The following is a 20963-nucleotide window of genomic DNA, read 5'->3' on the forward strand; positions in this document are numbered from 1 at the left end:
TTTCTGCTATAGCCCATTTCCAGGTACATTATCTTAAGTTTCTATTAAGCTATTTTTCATTTTACATTTCTTGTATTTTCAGACTGAGTGACGGAGTTAGATACAGCCATGGCTAACGACTCGGAGGAAATGAGATGGATTGACCGAATCCGGGCTATAACCTTCAGAGAGGCTGGCGCATCCTTCATTTCACGTTCCTGGATAGCTAAATACATTAAGAGATGAATTCTTTGTTAAAATAAACTGGAACAAAAATCCATATGACTGTCATCACGAAAAGAGTGAGAATCCCTGGAAGGCCTGAAGTCCTTTCTCAGGAGTCGTACCCCTCAAGAATGCAAGCTGTGGTACAGGCCTCACAAAATATTAAATACTCAAGAGAGAAAACTTGAATAATACCTGTTCTGAATGACTTTTGTTTTTGTCCAAATCAGTTTTAGTTTATGCTGTAGAGGGGGGGGGGGGGGGGGTGTCCCTCTAATTTTGAAACACCCTGTATATATATATATATATATATATATATATATATATATATATGTATATAATATATATAATATAATTTATATATATAAAAAAAAAAAAAATTAAATCATACGCATACATAAAATGTATTCTTTTCAAATTGTGAAAACCTGCGTTTTAATACGATACCCATTCAGCTGGACGTCTAATGAATCCGGCTAAATAGCAAACTTTGGCAAGGCTGAGTGAGAACTTACCAGGCCCTTTGAAGAAGGCCATGTTGGCGAATCCGGTGTGACCCGCCGCGTGGTAGTGCCTCAGCGCCAGGAGGGATTCCCAAGGGTTCCTCAGGAGGACCACCACTTTCCGGGGTTCCGCTGGAACCAGGAATCGGAACTCTTGGCCGTTGTAGATTCCGTCTTTCACCTCTGAGGAAGGATGTGGGATTAGCAGGTTTCTGGGTCTTTGTGCCTTTGTGTTTGTGTGCGTGTTTCTGCCCCATGTTTGGCAAATGAGTTTGTTTCTCATGTTACTTTAGATGTTTGTTCATGTTTGTGAGCAATATTGCTAACATACTGGACACAGATTTATTGTTTTACGTAACATGGCGCCTTAATAACTGTGATTTTTTTTTTTTTTTTTTTTTTTTTTTTTTTTTTTAACAGAATAACAATGAGTAACGAGCCCTTGGCAGATAATGTGATATCCCCTTCCCCCTCAAAAAAAAAAAAAGAAAAAAAAAAATTGACACGAATTGCGAAGTATAATTGTTAAGGCTGTGATTTTAATTCAGTTAACTTCTGATATGAAATTCTAGGCACGTTCTCCTTCGTACTGTCTTTAAATATTTTTGTATTGGACATTAATGCAGAAATTTCTCTGAATAACAATGCGTAACGTGTTAATGGAAGATAATTTTACCATCCCCCTAAAACAATTTAAGAAAACGATGGTTCTGAATGGAGAAGGCGATATATAATCCTTTTATTCATTTATTTAATTTTTTTTTAGTTCAGTTTACTTCTGATATCAAAATATTCTAGGGAGGCGCTCTTGAGTTCTGTCTTCAAATAATATAACACACCCATCCCCCTTTTCCTCCTCCTCCTCCTCCTCCTCCTCCTCCTCCTCCTGCTCCAACTCCTCTCCTCGCTTCCTCCTCCTCCTCCTCCCCCTCCTCCTCCTCCTCCTCCTCCCCCTCCTCCTCAATTTTTTCTTGAGCGTCTGTTATTCTGTATATATTGTATTAATGGATATTAATGCACAAAAATATTCCTGTCTACTTACCATCTGGTAAAAGGGGAAAACTGTGTGTTTTTTGTATTATTGTTGTTCCTTGTCTGTAGCCGTCCCTCTCGCCCCAGAATCCTGTAGGGCAGAAACCTGAAGATGAGTTTATCATTTTTTTTACATAATTTGCAAGATCAATAGTTATTTTCTCTCTGTTTTAACATATAATTAATTTGTACATAATTTACAAGATCAATAGTTATTTTTTCTGTTTTTACATATCATTATTTTTTACATAATTTACAAGATCAATAGTTATTTTCTCTCTGTTTTTACATGCTTTATAAAATAATGATTTTACTGTCGTTATTATAGAAAAAATAAAATACACAATAGTCGTTTTATGCAGTTCAATAAAATGTCAGTATTGAAGATACTCCGGGGAGCTTTTGGCCGCCTGCTGAACTTTCACTGTTTTATAACAGCGACAAAATTGTATTCTTCGTTAACTATTCACATCCATGGAAAGTATTATTATTATTATTATTATTTTACGAGCTAGATGGCACGTGCTACGCTGCGCTGGAACCCGGCGCTGCCCGTCATGCCTCCTCTACCCTCCCGATCTCCCTGCCTACCCAGTAGCCACCCGGGGAGGACAAACAAGTTTGTAGAACGAGGGTGGATGTGCCATGTCTCCCCTACTCTCCCGATCCCCCTACCTACCCCTCCCCTACAGGGGCTGACAAACAATAAATATCCACTCTGATTTTATTATTATTATTATTGTTATTATTATTATTTTTATTATATGAACGTTCCTCTACTGGAATGGAAGAAAGCTATTTAAAGGTTATAGCGGCAAAGTCATTATGAGATGCATTTGAATTAACGAATAGTTAATGCCATTTTACCGTGAGGAGACTGTTGTATAAGTATGTAAATAGCGTTGCTTTTAAAGATTTGTCTTGAGAAGTTATAGCGCAGTAACTTCGCTAAACCTTGTAAAATGTTTGCAAAACATGAAGCTCCACGAAGGATTATTTTTCGGTAAGAATATATGCAAAATATTTTATGAACGTACGTTAAATAGGTATTTATCTTCTCCTTATTATTTATGGGTTCATAGGCATATTTCCAACTTAATTTTAAAGTGCGTATTCATTTTGAAAATAGATGCGTGAAAGTTTGTTTGGGAAGTGTTCTTCGGCAGTCGTTTATAAAAAGGGGTTGTCTAACAGTTTTTACCGTCAGCTGCTTAAGTTTTAGGACAAATAAACAACTTTTATTAGGATTATATATATTAATTCCGTTCGGTGGCCGCTAATTAAGTCACGGGAAAAAAAATCACTTAATAAAGTCACAATTTTGGCTAGGACAAAAATCACAGGAAAAAAGTAACATTCATTTACAGTCGTTGTTTTATGTTTTTTTACGGTCCTCCCCAACGGGCTGGTACTAGACACGCCGCAGATGTGGATCCAGACTTGGTTAAAACCCCTTTTGGGGGTTGGGGGCGGGCGGTGTCACTATCTAGGATAGATTAATGCGACTTTTTTCCTGGGATTTTTCTCCTGTGACTTTTTGTACCCATGCCAATTTTTTTTATTTATCTGGATTCCTAAGTTCATGCCTACAGTATATCGAAGATTTAGGACTAACTCACTGATAACTCGTTGTATGGAAAGTTATCAAGGAATGAAAATATCTCGGGGAGGGTCATAAAATGAAAATTACTCAACTATTTTACTTAAGTGTTACAGAATTCATAAACGATCGTCGTATAAATATTTTATTATATTGTTATTGCTTTGCATATCAGTATGCAGCGATGTATTTTGAGTAAATAATATCATATAGATTTCCTGTAGAATAAGTTCGCCACCAAGGGAGGATATTCAGAAAATTTTGTGCAAGTGTGTGTGTGTGTGTATGTTAGTAGAATGTTTCCTGTATTACGGGGTCGGCTTTGCGATTAGGGCTGGTAGTGGAACTTTACTGCCAGATAGTTAGGTCGTTAAGACGAGCTAGTGAACAGCCTGCCCCCCCCCCCCCCCTCATCTCTCTCTCTCTCCTCTCTCTCTCTCTTCCCTTTCCGGTTCCTCCTCCCCGCTACCCCAGAGTAAAGCACACGTAGAATCGCCAAAATTAATAATGATTAATTACAGCGTGTAACTTTTATAGTTTTGACATAATTTTGTTGTGCTTCTGTTATTCATTGCTGATATAAGATGGCAGGTTACGGCATTTTTACTACTACTTGTAGTACAGGCTGTCATTTTGTTTAGCAGTTAGGACAGTTGCACACAGTGGCACTGTTGATCGTTTATGTGCTGTACAACCATTCGTAAATTTTGTTTTTATCGATCAAGTTGGGTACTTCATGTACTCCCAGTATTTTCCTCATGATTCTTAAGACCTTGATCCAGAGACTTACTGTATGGCACCAATTACTCAAATCGGAATTTAATGTATACAGCAGTTTAGGAAATATTTTCGCTTTATTTTAATTGTACGGCTCGGCCAACGCGGAATCAGAGGAATTGATTTCTGGTGATAGACATTCATTTCTCATATAATGTGGTTCGGATCCCACAATAAGCTGTAGGTCCCGTTGCTAGGTGATTAATTGGTTCCTAGCCACGTAAAAATATCTTAATTCTTCTGGCTAGCCCTGGGAGAGCTGTTAATCAGCTGAGTGGTCTGGTAAAACTAAGATATACTTGATTTATTTTGATTGTGCCGTAGGGGTGCAGTACCGTGTAACACTTTCTAGCCTTTTACTTGACCTCCTGTTATAAGTCTTGCCGCCCAATCTCTCTAATATTACTTCTCAGTGCAACTGTGGAGTTTTCTCCCAGATCCACATTTAGAACTTTGTACTTTATCTATTTTATCTTGGGAAGCTCTTTATCGTGCTGTCCAACAACTAAGCCTCCATCTTTTCACTGTCTTTGCGCAGGATGGTTAAAAGTACGTAGGTGCTTGGCTTGGCAGCATAGATTTCAGAAGATTAACTCAGTCCACTTTAACTGACGTAGGTCTTAGTACGTATGACAACTACAGTCTGTTAATTAATAAGCATTCTAGTGTTATATGTATGCAAAGGTATATCATACAAATATCTTTAACTCTACTCGTTTACAGGTTATTTCATTTAATAGCTGTACTTTCTTGCCGTCTGATGTTGTTGTAAAGGCATCGCGTAATACCGTTTGTATTATATTGATATTGGAGTGCTATTTTCGAATAAAAGCATAATTCATCTAGTTATGTTTTCCTTTGTTGGTTTGACCAGTACAAGAACTTTTTTTCACCAGGAATTCCAATTAACTCCAAGAATATTTCCTTTTTTTTTGCACCTTTTGTTTTTCTTTTATGTTTTAATTAACTTCATTGTTCCGGTAGCTCTTCTGTATATGAATAGAAGTCGAGGATTTGTTGTTTCACTGTTTGTGAAGTATTGTGAGAGGTGAGTGATGTTTGTTTTCTATTTACGGTTTTTGTTTTCGTGAACATGATGCCAACAAAGATATGTTGTTTCAGTTCGACTTTTTAGGGGCGCATCTTGGATAGTGTCTACTCAAGTGTGTTTTCTAGGTTTTCTTGTTATCGTTCTAGTTTTATCACGAGTGTTTGCTTCGTAACCTCTCTAATTTCAGGTTTTAATAGAAGCTTTGAAAGTATGTTCATTGTCGTCATTAAACGGTTCCTGACCTGTGCAGCTGGAGAGAGAGAGAGAGAGAGAGAGAGAGAGAGAGAGAGAGAGAGAGAGAAAGCAAACCTCCCCGTGGCTTATTGAAGTTATCTTTTCATAGGAAATAAAAATGACTCATGTGAAGGAACAATGGGAGTGATTATTTTCAACATCCTGATAAAAGCTACTGTTTATTTCCGTAATAGTTTTTGAAGGATCAGTGATATTCAGTTTCAGTTGAGTGGGTCACGTTGAAAAATACCACAACACATGAGGAATATCACAGCAAATGAGGCACTCAAAGAAACAGAAATATTATATCATATTTGAATACGTTAGATGCACAATTAGATTCCGTTGCTTCAGGGAAGGTAATCGTAAAAGTTTAATAGGCTTGATCTACTAATGTATGTTCCAGGAAAAGTTTAGTAGTGTTTTGATTACCTCCCAAAGAATACAGGTTCAGGTTCTCTCTGCGATGCCTGAGGAACGGGATAATCCTGATGTCAGTTTTACTTTTCTCATCCTGCGGACGTTCATGTTCAGGAAATGAGCCGTTTCTCCTCCCCCCTTCCCTCCTCCCCCTCTTCCTTCACTCTTCCCCCTCTCTCTTCCCTCTTCCCCCTCTCCTCCCATCCCCCTTTCCCCACCGGTATGAATTAGTTTCCTGCAATGCTACAACCGTAATCTAAACTGGAGTGAATTTCCCCCTCCTTCATAAAGTTGGTCCATTATCAAGGGGATAAGACTGCTGTAATGCGCTCCGTCCTTGTAACTGCAGGATACGAAGTGTAAAAGGAAGAACAAGAAAAGGAATGCTGTAACTGGACTGAAATTTTCGTATTGTTGTTGGTTTCTTATCACGTCAGGAATTCTCCATTATCTTTTTACATTAAGTTTCCCTCTCACTTACATACCTATCGTCATTAACGAAAAAGCTTTTGTCCATTTATTTTTGTGAGTTTCCTGAAAGCATTTTCTCGTTGGCGTTTCGCCTCTGGCTATATTTCTGTAATCAGTGTATGGAGAATGATAGAGTGCAAGTAGGAGAGCAGCAGATCCACTTGGGTGTATTCAGAATGTTATGCCTACGCCAGTCAACAATGGGTAGCAGGAATGGATGACTTAATGGAAAGTTTGGAAGAAATTTGTCATGAATGCCATAAAAAGACAACCGCACCTGGCGAAAGAAAATCGACGTCATCGTCCAGAGAAAAAAGTAGTATATATGACATTTTGCTGTAACTGCATGGGACTACCAGTTTCATTACTGAAGACAAAATTTCCATAATTTCCCTTTTGTTACAACGAAGGCGAGGTCCTTAGCAGGTGCAACTTAACAGCCAAACTGACAACAAGGAAAGTAAAGCCGTCATAAATTAGCTGTAAATGAATAGTTTGACCCAAAGGAAGTCGTAAAGGCCTTGATCAGCTGGCTCGAAGAGGACTGCTTTTCTTTTCCCAATTTTTTTTTTTTTTTTTCTGCAATCAGTGTAAGAAATCTTTTTCTTCTGTGACGTTCTTTGGATTAAGCAAATTACATGTTGAATTATCCTTGGCCCGTAGGATGACAAACGGCGCACGAAATAATTCCTTTTTCTTAACAATACCTTTACAAAAAGGAACTGATGACCTGCTTGTTATTGAAAATCGCTTGAAGACAGGTAGAAAATGATCTGACAACCATCACCTCCGGGCAGCGCCTCAATGGCGTGATCGGTATTGTCCTGGCCTGCCACCTCGGTGGTCGCTATTTCGATTCTCGGGCATTCCATTGAGGAGTGAGAGATGTGTTTTTCTGGTGATATAAGTTCACTCTCGACGTGGTTCAGAAGTCACGTAAAGCCGTTGGTCCCGTTGCTGAATAACCACTGGTTCCATGCAACGTAAAAACACCATACAAACAAACAAAAACAAATCACTACCGGGAAAGTCGTCCCGTAATGTCTTCAACACCATCCCTAAGCCAAGTTTTATAGATTAAAATCTATAGACGTTGCCCTAAGCTATGTAAGAGGTCGGTTGCTGTGATACGTCTTCTCCAACTGTTTCTATCGACAGCATCTTCCATCTTCCTCTGCTAAACACCTCCTTGCCAAATCCTCCTTATCTTGATTACGCCATGTGGTTGATAACTATATATATATATATATATATATATATATATATATATATATATATATATATATATATATATATATACACACATAAATTGTATACATATAATATATTCATACATTAAGCTGCAAATGTCCTTTAATATCTAATTCGCAAAAAAATAAATAAATAAATAAACAAGGCCTGTAATCAAATGACTCGTCAAATGAAAAAGACTATGAAATTAAAAATCAACACTGCAACAGATTCAATTAAATGTTGTTTGTCAATAGTGCAGCCAGATACACTTACTGTGAAACAAAAGCCCGTTTTTTTTTTTCTGGAAGTGATACTTTATATGCGCTAAAAGTGGTTTGAATTGCAAAAGAAGGAAAATTAATTTATAAAACAGAGAAAATATACTAGACTTTGCTATTAACTTTGTTATTTACACACAAACACACGAGAGAGAGAGAGAGAGAGAGAGAGAGAGAGAGAGAGAGAGAGAGTTAGATATCTCTACTGTATATATAAATGAGTTTTATCCCATCACCGTGATTCACATACAAACATTAAGCTACAAATGTCCTTTATACCCCAGTAGGCTCTACCGCGAAAATAACATTTTCATATATGTTTCCGAGGTAGACCTCGGAAACATATATGAAAATGTTATTTTCGCGGTAGAGCCTACTGGGGTATAAAGGACATTTGTAGCTTAATGTTTGTATGTGAATCACGGTGATGGGATAAAACTCATTTATATATACAGTAGAGATATCTAACTCTCTCTCTCTCTCTCTCTTCTCTCTCTCGTGTGTTTGTGTGTAAATAACAAAGTTAATAGCAAAGTCTAGTATATTTTCTCTGTTTTATAAATTAATTTTCCTTCTTTTGCAATTCAAACCACTTTTAGCGCATATAAAGTATCACTTCCAGAAAAAAAAACGGGCTTTTGTTTCACAGTAAGTGTATCTGGCTGCACTATTGACAAACAACATTTAATTGAATCTGTTGCAGTGTTGATTTTTAATTTCATAGTCTTTTTCATTTGACGAGTCATTTGATTACAGGCCTTGTTTATTTATTTATTTATTTTTTTGCGTTTAATTCATTGACGAGACTGAAGGCCTTGCTGAATGGAACTAACATTCCTGATAATTATCTGTTTATGTTGATTTTAGCGTTCGTTGATCTGTCTCGCTTGGGAAAACTTGCAGTATAGAAGTCGGTTTCAAGTGATTTATCCCTCACTATCATTTTGTTATGCGGAAGTGACCCAATTCTGTCGTTGACATTACTTCCGGGATAATTTATGTCCGTTTTGTAATCTTTTCCAACATTGATTCCGGTTGCGTACATGTTTTTTTGTCTTAAGTGACCTCGTTCTTTTGGCACTGACCATTCTATTGTAACCAATTTACAAAAAGGTATATATAGATTATATATATGTATATATATACATATTTATATAGATATACATATTTTAATTATATATATAATTTATATATGTATATATGCAGAGATATATGATTTATATGTATATATAAATATCATTTATATATGTTTTTTGTAAACTGGTTACAAAATGATCAGTGCCAATACACACACACACACACATACACACACACAATATATATATATCATATATATATATATACTATATATATATATATATATATATATATATATTATATATATACATACACTGTGTGTGTGTTCTAACGGGAATTGGTAAGATAATGCTTCAGCATTCCCTGTAGTCTTTCCAAAATTCAGCAGTATAACCGGAGATCAGAGTTAGATGCCTTCCTCAAAGGAGCAGTATCATCATCCACAGCTGAACAGTTGAAACCATTTGATCATTTGTCGGTGTCAGTTGCACCACTGAACCTAGAAATTGGAAATCCAACATCACTCACTCTGTTATACATTTCCATCCATTGGACACCCCCGGATTCCGTAGAACATATGCTATCTGGTTTTGGTATGCTTTAGTTTTCTGTAAAAGAAAACTATTGAGATGGCTATATGTCTCTCCGTCCGCACTTTTTCCCTCCACCCTCTGATCTTTTAAAACTACCGCGGCTAAAGGGCTGCGAATTGTTATGTTGATCATCCGCCCTCCAATCATCAAACACATCAAATTGCAGCCCTTTAGCCTCAGTAGCATTTATTTCATTTGAAGTCAAAGTTAGCCATAGGTGCCATAGGTGTCAACAGCACAGGCCACCACCGGACCGTGGCTAAAACTTTCATGACCCGTGGCTGAGAGTTTCATACATCATTATACGCTATACAAGAAACTCAATTGCGCCAAGGAAACCGGCTCATTTTTTTATTTTTTTTTAATTTTTTATATTTTTTTTATGGGTTAACAGTGGTCTTCTGAAACCACGTGTATGGAATGTACAAGTTGAAGATTAACCCAAGGCCTACCTCTTGGCTATTTGTGGCTCATGCTGCTCTGAATCGTATCTTTCTCCTCACATCCTAAAGACGAACTCTGAACTAGCGAATTTGACTGTAGGCCACAAAAATGACGTTCAGTCGTTCTATAATGACTGCAGTCTACAACGCATGTTAAGTATTGCAGCAGTTTGTTTTGTTAGGAGCATTGACCGTGGAACAGGAGAAGATTTACAGAGTAGTGAGCAGTTTTCCTAAGATTTAAAAAGACACTTTTAGGTGCAAGCACGCGCACACACGCACACACAGGTATACAAAGATGGTAAAAATCGTCAGTTCCCAACAAGTCGGGAGTTCTATTCTCCATGGTGAAGAAACGTTGATTGTAGTTCCCCTTTGGTGTATGTTATCCGCTAAGTAGGTCGAATTGTGTATTAAACGACGTTTGTATCTTTAATGATTGTGAATATAAAAAAATGTCAACAGTGTATGTGACTATATATATATATATATATATATATATATATATATATATATATATATAATATAATTATATATATATATATATATATATATATATATATATATATATATATATATATGTAATGAGGTTATGAACCTCATTATTCATTTGGTAAACGTGTAACTCGAGTGTCAGGCAAAACACAAACAAACCAGCGGCTCGCGACTTTCCTTTCTCTCTCTTTCGCCAAACGACCGCTCTTCTCTCTGCTCTCTCTCTCTCTCTCTCTCTCTCTAAGCGATACCTCTCTCTCTCTCTCTCTCTCTCTCTGTAACAGCGATACTCTCTCTCTCTCTCTCTCTCTCTCTCTCTCTAACAGCGATACCTCTCTCTCTCTCTCTCTCTCTCTCTCTCTCTCTCTCTAAACGCGATACCTCTCTCTCTCTCTCTCTCTCTCTCTCTCTCTCTCTCTCTCTCTCTCTCTCTCCACTCTAACAGGTAACCAAAATGAGAGAGTTGCATTATAAAATAAACATTTATTAGCAACGAAAAAACAGAAAATCAATTAAGTCTCACAGACTAACTTAATTCAAGTTACCCCACTATCAAAATGTCTAAACAGTAAATAGTCACACCAAAATGTCTATTATCCATCGGGACTCCCTCGGTCCCCCCCTCATGGTTCCTTGCCAGAACCGTCTGTTTCAAAGACATAAGAACACCCCGTAAGTACACACACAAGTTTAACAATCAGAGATTAAAGATTGAATATTCCCACAAAAATGTCAAATAGATAACAAGCCACTCTTTAGCTAAAACAGTTCAAAACTCACCCAAGCAGCCGGACTATTTCACACACTTATCAAAAAACCACTTCGGAGAGCACCACGGCATCTTGTCTTTCTTCCAAAGACGCCTCTATGCCAAATCCCCCATAGACTTGGGTATCACACATTTTTAATAGAAGAGGCGCACACGCACACACGAATGCACATTTCGTTAGCGCCTCACATTACTGGCTGCAACTAGTTTCCCAAAGGCACTTTGAGAAGAGTTCATGAACTGAGTACATTGACTAGTGTTTCTATGCAGTTTTATCTCACGCCACCCACAGAAACCATTGATCAGCTTTTCTCAGGTCGTTGCTTCTCCACATTCCAATAGGTCACAGCGAACATATGGGCAAATATATCATTAATCATAACCCTAGGCCTTTATATATATATATATATATATATATATATATATATATATATATATATATATATATATATATATATGACTAGTAAAAATGTTCTGTAACAACAGAATTCCATCTAATAAAAGGAGCCCATAAAAACACCAAAATATAGAGAGGAAAGTACTATATTTCAGAGACTGCTGTCTCTCTCTTCAGGTATATGAAGAGAGAGACAGCAGTCTCTGAAATATAGTACTTTCCTCTCTATATTTTGGTGTTTTTATGGGCTCCTTTTATTAGATATATATAATATATATATATATATATATATAATATATATATATATATGAATTGTAATAGCAACAATGACCTCTGAACTTCTCTAATTCTTCGCTCTTTTTTTGGACACGATTGTCACTACAAAGCCTTGAGCTCCAACTTCAAAGCATTTTGAAGAAATCATGATGTCCGGCAAGGCCAGGTGGGCAAGGTGACCTCGTCGTGATTATGGTATGGCGGGTTCGTTTCCCGCTACCGGACATCCTGATTTCTTCAAATTTCTTCGAAGTTTGAGCTCAAGGCTTTTTAGTGACAAGCGTATCCCCCACAAAAAAGAGCAAAGAATTTGAGAAGTTAAGAGGACCATTGTGGCTATTACAATTTTATATGTATCTGGTAAAAAAAGACCAGTAGATTATATATATAGATATATATATATATATATATATATATATATATATCTATTTATATCTATCTATCTATATATATATATATATATATATATATATATAATATATATATATATATATATATATATATATATATATCTATTTATATATCTATATATCTATCTATCTTATCTATATATATATATATATATATATATATATATATATATATATCTATATATATTCTCTATATATCTCTATATATATAGATATATATATATATAGATATATATATATATATATAGATATATTTATATAGATATATATAGATATATATATATATATATATATATATATATATATATATATATATATATATATATATATATCTATATCTTATATATATATATATATATATATATATATATAATATATATATATATATATATATATATATATATATATATATATATGGGATCCCTTCAAAAGAGTGACTATCAGAAGAGTGACATATCGAAAGTGACAAAAATAGTACTCCGTAATCAAAACAGTGACATATTCAGAAGAGAGAGACATAAGTGACAAAAAGAAGAATTATGTATCAGAAGAGTGACATAGCAAGTTTTAAAATGACTTACTAAAAATACTTAAAACCTTTATTTGTAAAATAAATTACAAATGAAAACATAAAATAGCTTAATAAGAAAACGGTCATTTATATAGTCGTTAACTTCATGTTCATTATGATTCATATTGCATGAACCAAGACGGAAATTATGAGCAATTCCTCTTATATAATCATTTAAAGAGACAGCTCCCTTTCTACTTGAAACTGTTGCAAGCCTATTTTCTCTTCTTTTTCTTCGTTAAGTCCCTGAAGTTAAAGGCTGTATTTCTTGGTCTGATCATCGATTATACACCTATATGGTATCGTTCGACGACTGTTTCAAACTTCTATGCCTTCCTTGTCTCTACAGCATTATTTGGGAGATTGTCTGCTTGCAAGTGATAAACGCTCCACACAGTTGGTTCAAATCGTGAAAGATGACGTACTCGGTTTTGTCGTGGTCTTCCTCTACTTCGTGAAATTATGGGTCTACCGAGTACATAGGTATCGCCAAAATATTTATAAACTTGTTCAGCTTCAACTGGAATTTATTTGAGAGATCTAGATAAAAATAGCGGGTTTCATCAGGGTGTGAAAATGCGAGAGCAGCCACCTGTCGTAAACTTAAGGCTAAATTCTCGTTATTTTTATATACATCTGCAAGGCCACCGCTCTTTTGAATACATCGGTAAATATTTTGACAGGTGAAAAAACCACTCAAACTACCCAAACAACAGTTAATTTCACTCTGTTGTTGTCACTCCTTTCAATTTTATTAGGTTTGTCACTTTTCTGTTATGTCACTCTTTTGAATTTTGAATTAGGGTTGCCACTCTTTTGTTATGTCACTCCGTCGAAATGTCACTCTTTCAATACACACCCATATATATATATATATACACACATATATAATATATATATATATATATATATATATATATATATATATATATATATATATATATGTGTGTGTGTGTGTGTGTGTGTTATATATATATATAAGTATATATATATATATATATATATATATATATATATATATATATATATGTATATATATATATATATATATATATATATATATATATATATATATATATATGTATATATATATATATATATATATATATATATATATATATGAATAATTATCACATTACCGTGATTCATATAAATTATTCGAGCTACAAATGTCCTTTAATATCTAATTCGCTCTACCTCGGAATGATATATTTTCATATATGTAAACCGAAGGGGAAGTTTTTAGTTGATGAGGGGACGAAATTACAAATTATATCAACTAAAAAAAATTCCCCTTCGGTTTACCTATATGAAAATATATCAATTCCGAGGTAAAGCGAATTAGATATTAAAGGACATTTGTAGCTCGAATAAATAATATATATAATATTCAAACTTACCTTTGAGGGCAAGGGTTTCGTCGTGGTAAACAGAACCCGTGAAGATCCCGCTGAGGACTTCTGTAATATAACGGAGCCAGGTATTTCCTGCTCCTGGGAAGGACACAGCAGCGACAATCGGCGCTCCTCCGGCGACCATAAATCTGTGGGGGGGGAAAAAAAAAAAAAAACAGACAAATAAAGAATTAAAATTTTTTAAAAATAAACTGAAAAAATGGGGTAAAAAAATGCATAAGAAATGAGCTTCATTGAAGTGTTTGAAAACAGGTGCCGATATGTATACTATTAGCTATTAATCTGTGAGCTTGTGCATTGAGATGGACCGAGTAATATTTTGAATCTTGTAAGTAATGCGATATAGACAGATTTTTAGATAACCAATTAGACAGGTGCACTGTGTCAATAATGCCTTCAATTATGATGAACCAGACTAAGTATTGAGCCGTTTATAAACATTGTTGTTGTGTTGTCCTTTTAGTGAATTGAAAAATCAGCTAAAACTCCCGGCAAGAAATGATTAACTTGTACAAGTATTTAAAGCTCTTCCCCGTCAGTACTTCTTATGCGGTACACTGTAGGAATTACTTAATGTTCTTTACAGCGTCCCTTCGGCCCCTAGTTGCAACCCCCTTCATTCCATTTACTGTACTTCCGTTCATATTCTGTTTCTTCCATCATACTTTCCACCTTCTGACAATTGATTCATAGTTTAGCTGCGAAGTTTTCCTCATGGTACACCTTTTAAGCCTTTTTACTGTCAATTTCCCGTTTCAGCGCTGAATGACCTAATAGGTTCCAGCGGTTGACCTTTGGCCTAAATTCTATATTGTATGCCATTAAATCTTAATTGTGTATAGCTCGGATATCTTTAGCACGTCTACGCTCTGACACAATAAAATACCACAAAATTCGATATATAAGTAAATGCACGTGTGCAGAATTAAGCACGCAATAAGCTTACGTGCTGTGGCGGACTGCGTAAGCTTTATGAATGGATAATCGCATGTAATCAATGAATACCATGCTGGTGGGAGGGATTTGAAAGGATTTGCAGGTTGAGGCTTTGAGAATTCTGTGAATAATTTGATCTCTTGAGTGCCAAAGTGCCAAAGTGAAAGTGGGGCTTATGTTGTATGTCCGAATGTCCCCACCTCTTGATGTCCACGAGGAGTAAATGTGAAATATAATCGTATTTGACAGTAAAAGGTTAAATCACAAGATTTTTGATGATCAGGTGAAACAAGGACTTTAAAATCAAAACTGGCTTTAGCCTGCGAAGAAAGGTAGGCAGTAAAGGATTTTTTTTTTTTTTTTTTTTTTTTACCACAAACAAACGTTTTAAAGTGTGGCGAATAGATTTATACATATTTTATATTTTCTTTAAAAATTTTACATTGCTTTATTACGATGCTAATTAATCGATAATTGAATCTGAATTTTTTTCAGACGAAAATAAAATCTGAATTTGATTAATAAGGGAAAAAAACATAGGCAGAGCGACAAAGAATGAAAAAGAATCCGGCACTCTTACACAAAAATGCGTTAAACTTACACATTATTGCGAATACATTTTAAAATTCAAAACGTGACGAGGTTGATTGCATCCAACTACAGGATAGAGTTAGTCATTTGTTACCGTATAAACTTTGAGTGGATTTATCCTGTTTCATGTTCTGCATTCGACCATGTTCTCACTTCAATCTGCACCCTCACGACACTAAGTTTCCATAGATTTATGTTTATTGTCTTAATAAATACTACACGTTAAATGTATTGCCGCAGAATTCCTTCCAACGTTTAATACAATACAGAGAATTCCGTCCATGATTTTAGGGACCCAAGAGGCCAACATGACAGTAATCTGCCATGATATTTGACCTTACTAACTGTAGAAAAAAAAATGAAAATAACAAGCGGTAGAATGAGAAAATGAGATGTTTAGTAAGGGGGAAAGAGATTATTTGTATGTGGAAGTGCATTACAGCAAAGAGAGTCTTGTACAGATACACAGGATGATGGGAAGTCAAAGGTTAAAATAAGGTAATGAATAATATAAAAGGAGTAAGTACGAGCAGACGTTTCGGAGATTGAATGTGATCTATTGGGATGCAAATGCAGAGACGCCAGTGACTGAGCAAATGGATCTGAGAATAGAGGATGTAAATGAAGAAATGCTGTCTGTCCGGCAATGCAATCCCGGGTTAAAGGATTGTGAGTGTTTTGAAGATTATTTGAATGAGGATAAAAGAAAATACGCTAAAGTAAATAAAAAACAGTGGGATTGGTTGATGCAAGTTTGATAATGCTTCTGAAAGTGACTGCTGTGTTTGCGACGAAGGTATTAAGTTGAAGAATGGAAAATACATCAGTAATTAATGGGATTGTGTGTGTGTTTGTTTGTTATGCTGAGTACGTTGCTTAAAGAGTTATTGGGCGCTATCCTAGTACCATTTTGTCCCATAATTAGTCATGATTATGAGAGAAAGAATTAAAATCTATATTATTTAAAAACAAATAGTGAAGAATTTCCTAAAACATTAACATTTGATTTAAGAACTGATATAGATATATATTTACACACACACACACATATATAGATATAGATATATATTTACACACACACATATATATTTATATACATATATATATAATAAAAAATTCCCCCCTCGGTTAAAAAATATGAAAATGATATTAATTGCGAGGTAGAGCGAATTAGGTATTAAAGGACATTCGTAGCTTAATGTGTATATATGAATCACAGTGATGTGATAAGACTCATATATATATATATAAATATATATATATATATATATATATATATATATATATATATATATATATATATAATATATATATATATAAGCAACTGTTTCGCACGGGTTATTTATAATAAATGGAAGGAAGAGAGTAGGATGCAAGAAAAGGTAGTAGGATGCGGAATGGGAATGTAGTTCAAAGGGAATGTCAAGCAGTACTCCTTTATTGAAGCGAATTGTGGATTTGTTGAAATTGAAAACTAAAAGCTAGGTTGCAACTGTTGAGATGGATTGAGTGTCCGTTTTATGTTGTATAGAAAGGGTGAAAAATGTGAAGCTTTGTAGGAGTGGTATATGGGTTCTGTTGATGACAAGATTCATCAGACTATTCAGAAAGAATGGAGGACGATAGGTGGGTAGAATTGTTTTTTTTTTTTTTTAGTCTAAAGTGGGTTAATAAGATTGACGAGAGCAAGACCTACAATCGGTTGGTTAAATGAATGAGAGAGGTTTTTGAACGGAATGGTCGCAATGCCCTGAAAGCTAACTAGAGTGCGTCCAAGATAGACGTGATTAGTGCAGTTACTAAAGGTTGTTCAGGGTATTGTTTGTTTGTTTGTAAGGTGTTTTGACGTTGCAGGAACCACTCGTTATTCAGCAACGGGACCAACGGATTTACGTGACTTCCGAACCACTTCGAGATTGAACTTCTATCACCAGAAATGCATATCTCTCACACCTTAATGGAATACCCGAAAATCGAACTCGTGTGCACCGAAAGTAGCAGGCCAAGACCATGCGATCACGCCACTGAGGCGCATGTCAGTGGGTACCGTGATGAGCTTTATGTTTAGATGTGCATTGCTGTATGTTTCGGAAGCTTTCTGCACGGGTGTTCATCCATGACGCAGTAGTTTGAATACTAATATGGCAGTGACTATTGTTTTTTACACTTATTGTTTTTAAAACTACATTAGCACCAAAATTCTTCAGGAGATGTGGGGTATCTTTCATATTATTATATAAGGTATACAAGCAAATTTTGTTGTAAGGTTCTTTTTTATTTTGATACATGGTCTTTTTTTTGTTGTTGCTTGTACTACCTTATAATAATAATATGAAAGGTATCCCAGATCTTCTGAAGAATTTTGGTGTTAATGTAGCTTTTAAAAAACAATAAAACAATAAAACAGGTACTTATTAAGAACTCCCCCGACAGTGTTAAAGGATGTGTATATAAAATTCCGTGTAAGTCTTGTCTTGTGACAACTTTTATATTGGTCAAACGGGGAAAGCACTGGAAAAAAGAATAGAACAACATAAACAATGTGTGAGATATGCACAGGGAAATAGTGTATTTTGTACATGTTAGTGAGAACAATCATGCTATTAACTGGGAAGGGGCAAAAAAGCTTGTGTGTTCTAATAATGCAATGGAAAGGAATATCATTGAATCTAGTTTTATAAAAGAAAGTTTACAATAATAATATGAACATCAGTCAAGGAATGTATAAACTTGATCCTTTAATATCAAAAGAAATTTGTAAACTGTTTAAAAAATTTTAAGGTAGGCATTAGAAATGTACGGACTAGGGATTATTATATTTGTAAACACAGTAAAGGGCAGTAGTGGTAATGAGATGTCCAACCCCGCCTCCCTGACACCTGTCAGGTGTGGACTGGTTACCTGTTGGGTACCCTAATCGGTAGTATCCCTTGGGAATTTATTGTAAATTTTAGCCAAATGATTTTTGAAAGCCACTCCTACCTGACACCTGCCTGTGGGTGGATCTGCAGTCTCAAACGGTTGTACACTCGGCAAGGAAAGTTAAGATACAGTTTTTTTAAATCTTCGGACATATAGTGTTCAATAAGCCACACCTGGCAACTCTTGAAGGGGGTGGAGCTTCAAAATCATAGCGTTTGTTGCTTTCTAGATTTCCATCAACTTTACACCATAAAGATTCTGTTGAGGTCCTATAATCATTTATCTTTAATGTATAAACAGGCTCTATATTATTCGTTAATGTTGGTTTGGTAAGGTCAGTTCATAAGTAATGTTTGACACTAAACTGACGTAAAATTCATACGTCATTAAAGACGGATCTTAACAGTGAGGAGAAAGGGTTTTAAAATTTGGGCAAGTACTTGTGGAAATCGTGAGCAACAATACAGTGAAGAATGAAATATAATGACGATAGAGAGAGAGAGCGCTCAAGCATAGGCCTATCGATAGAGATACTTAATTTCATTATATTTTACTTAGATTAAGTGATAATATTTTTTCAAATGTTTCAAAAGTGGAGAGAGAGAGAGCGCAAGCATAGGCCTATCTATAGAGATATTTAATTCTTAATTCATTATTTCTTTGAGAGATTGAGTGATAATATTTTTTCAAATGCGTTTTAAAAGTGGAGAGAGAGAGAGAGAGAGAGAGAGAAGGAGCAAAATCTGCTCATGTGAAAGCTTAGGCCTATTTATAACTACTTATTTCATTTACATTTTCTTTGAGAGAGAGAGAGAGAGGAGAATTATAGTACTGGTGACGGGACTTGTGACAGGGGAAAGGCAGAAGAAAATATAATGAATTAAGTATCTCTATCGATAGATCTATGCTTGCGCGATAGATATGACTGCACTATGTTAGATAAAATTTGAAGAATCATCAATATTCAAGTTAATTCTCTAAGGAATTCATACCCTAATCTTGATTACATTCGACAGTTGACGTAGCATTCAAAGACTGTAAAAAGACGTGGAAAATTTTAGACACAGGGTTGCGGTCATTCTTGCTCTCTGATATAGTCTTTACTTTTGAAAATCGGGTTTCATCCACAAATTCACGAAAAAAGGCCGTTAGGTAAAAATATTTATCACCACAAATACTCAATATGTATTGCACAGGCAATTAAAGTTTTATATCGTGGGAGATCTTTCAGCCTCGCGGCAAAGAAATGCAGTTGTGTAGGGCTGTAGGCTACTACGAACTGCTTTTGTAATGGGAGCATATAGCCAGATAATCGTTGAGCTGACATGCTACTTTAACCTTGATAAGATTTATGTTTAAAGACAGTAGCTTTTAAACAGCAACTAGCATTCGATCCATGTCAACGTCAAAGTAATCCAAAGTGTGAAATCCGTTACGTTAGCCAGTATCCAGTGACTTGCGCTTTCCCGCTCTAAGTGCTAGGGCTCCTCCTCACATCATAGAAAACGCTCTTGCGGATGCAATAGATTTGCTCAACCTACCTTAGCCGTCGCAACATTTAGTGCCATTGACGTCAGCTAACTTTAATCGCTTTGGAATACAAACATAAGTTTGTAGAAACTAAAATAATTGCATTCACCACTTACGATGATGCAATATATCCCCGTTCATGAAGCAAACGAGTAAATATTGTCGTCGTGATACATAGTAATAAAATCAGAAATTCACTTTCTATCTACCAGATCTCTATGAACGAATCCATCTGAGAAATTCCAATTACTTCGGAACAATATATCGTGTTTTTAGTATCTGAACAGTTTTGTTTTGCAGTTTTAACATATATGATATAATTTGCAGTATATTTTCATATTCTAGAGTAAATTTATTTGCGATACTGTGTCTTTCAGTACAAAAAACAAATGGGAAATTGGATGAACGAAAGCTAATGAAAACTGTATCTTCAGTTTTCTTGACGAGTGTACATGTTTTCGTCAGTACTGTCTCTGTAGTAATAAATATAATTGTGAATTCTAATACTATGTATCAGTCCTTTGTCAGTGGCTTGAAAATAAAGCCGAAACCGGTCAGGACCTACACCCTGTCTTTTATTTTTCACCTGTGGATATGTGTGATATATATATATATATATATATATATATATATATATATATATATATATATATATATATATATGGGTGAGAGAGTGTGTGTGTAAGTATTTCGTATGTCCAAAAATATCTAATTATCCGGTGAAGAAATAATTAC

At 35.2% G+C, this 20963-nt stretch overlaps 1 protein-coding gene across 1 annotated transcript in view; it reads right to left on the minus strand.

Moving 5' to 3' along the window:
- Positions 1-14377, minus strand: part of LOC135196769 (sialate:O-sulfotransferase 2-like) — a gene marked incomplete at its 5' end in the record, with an annotated part of 23921 nt that extends 9544 nt beyond the window's left edge. The window contains 3 exon segments of the mRNA XM_064223567.1: positions 720-890; positions 1750-1830; positions 14235-14377. Coding sequence (XP_064079637.1) covers positions 720-890; positions 1750-1830; positions 14235-14377 — 395 coding nt within the window.
- Positions 14378-20963: the final 6586 nt, after the last annotated feature.

Source organism: Macrobrachium nipponense, chromosome 18 (assembly GCF_015104395.2).
Source record: "Macrobrachium nipponense isolate FS-2020 chromosome 18, ASM1510439v2, whole genome shotgun sequence".
Classification (NCBI taxonomy): Eukaryota; Metazoa; Arthropoda; class Malacostraca; order Decapoda; family Palaemonidae; genus Macrobrachium; species Macrobrachium nipponense.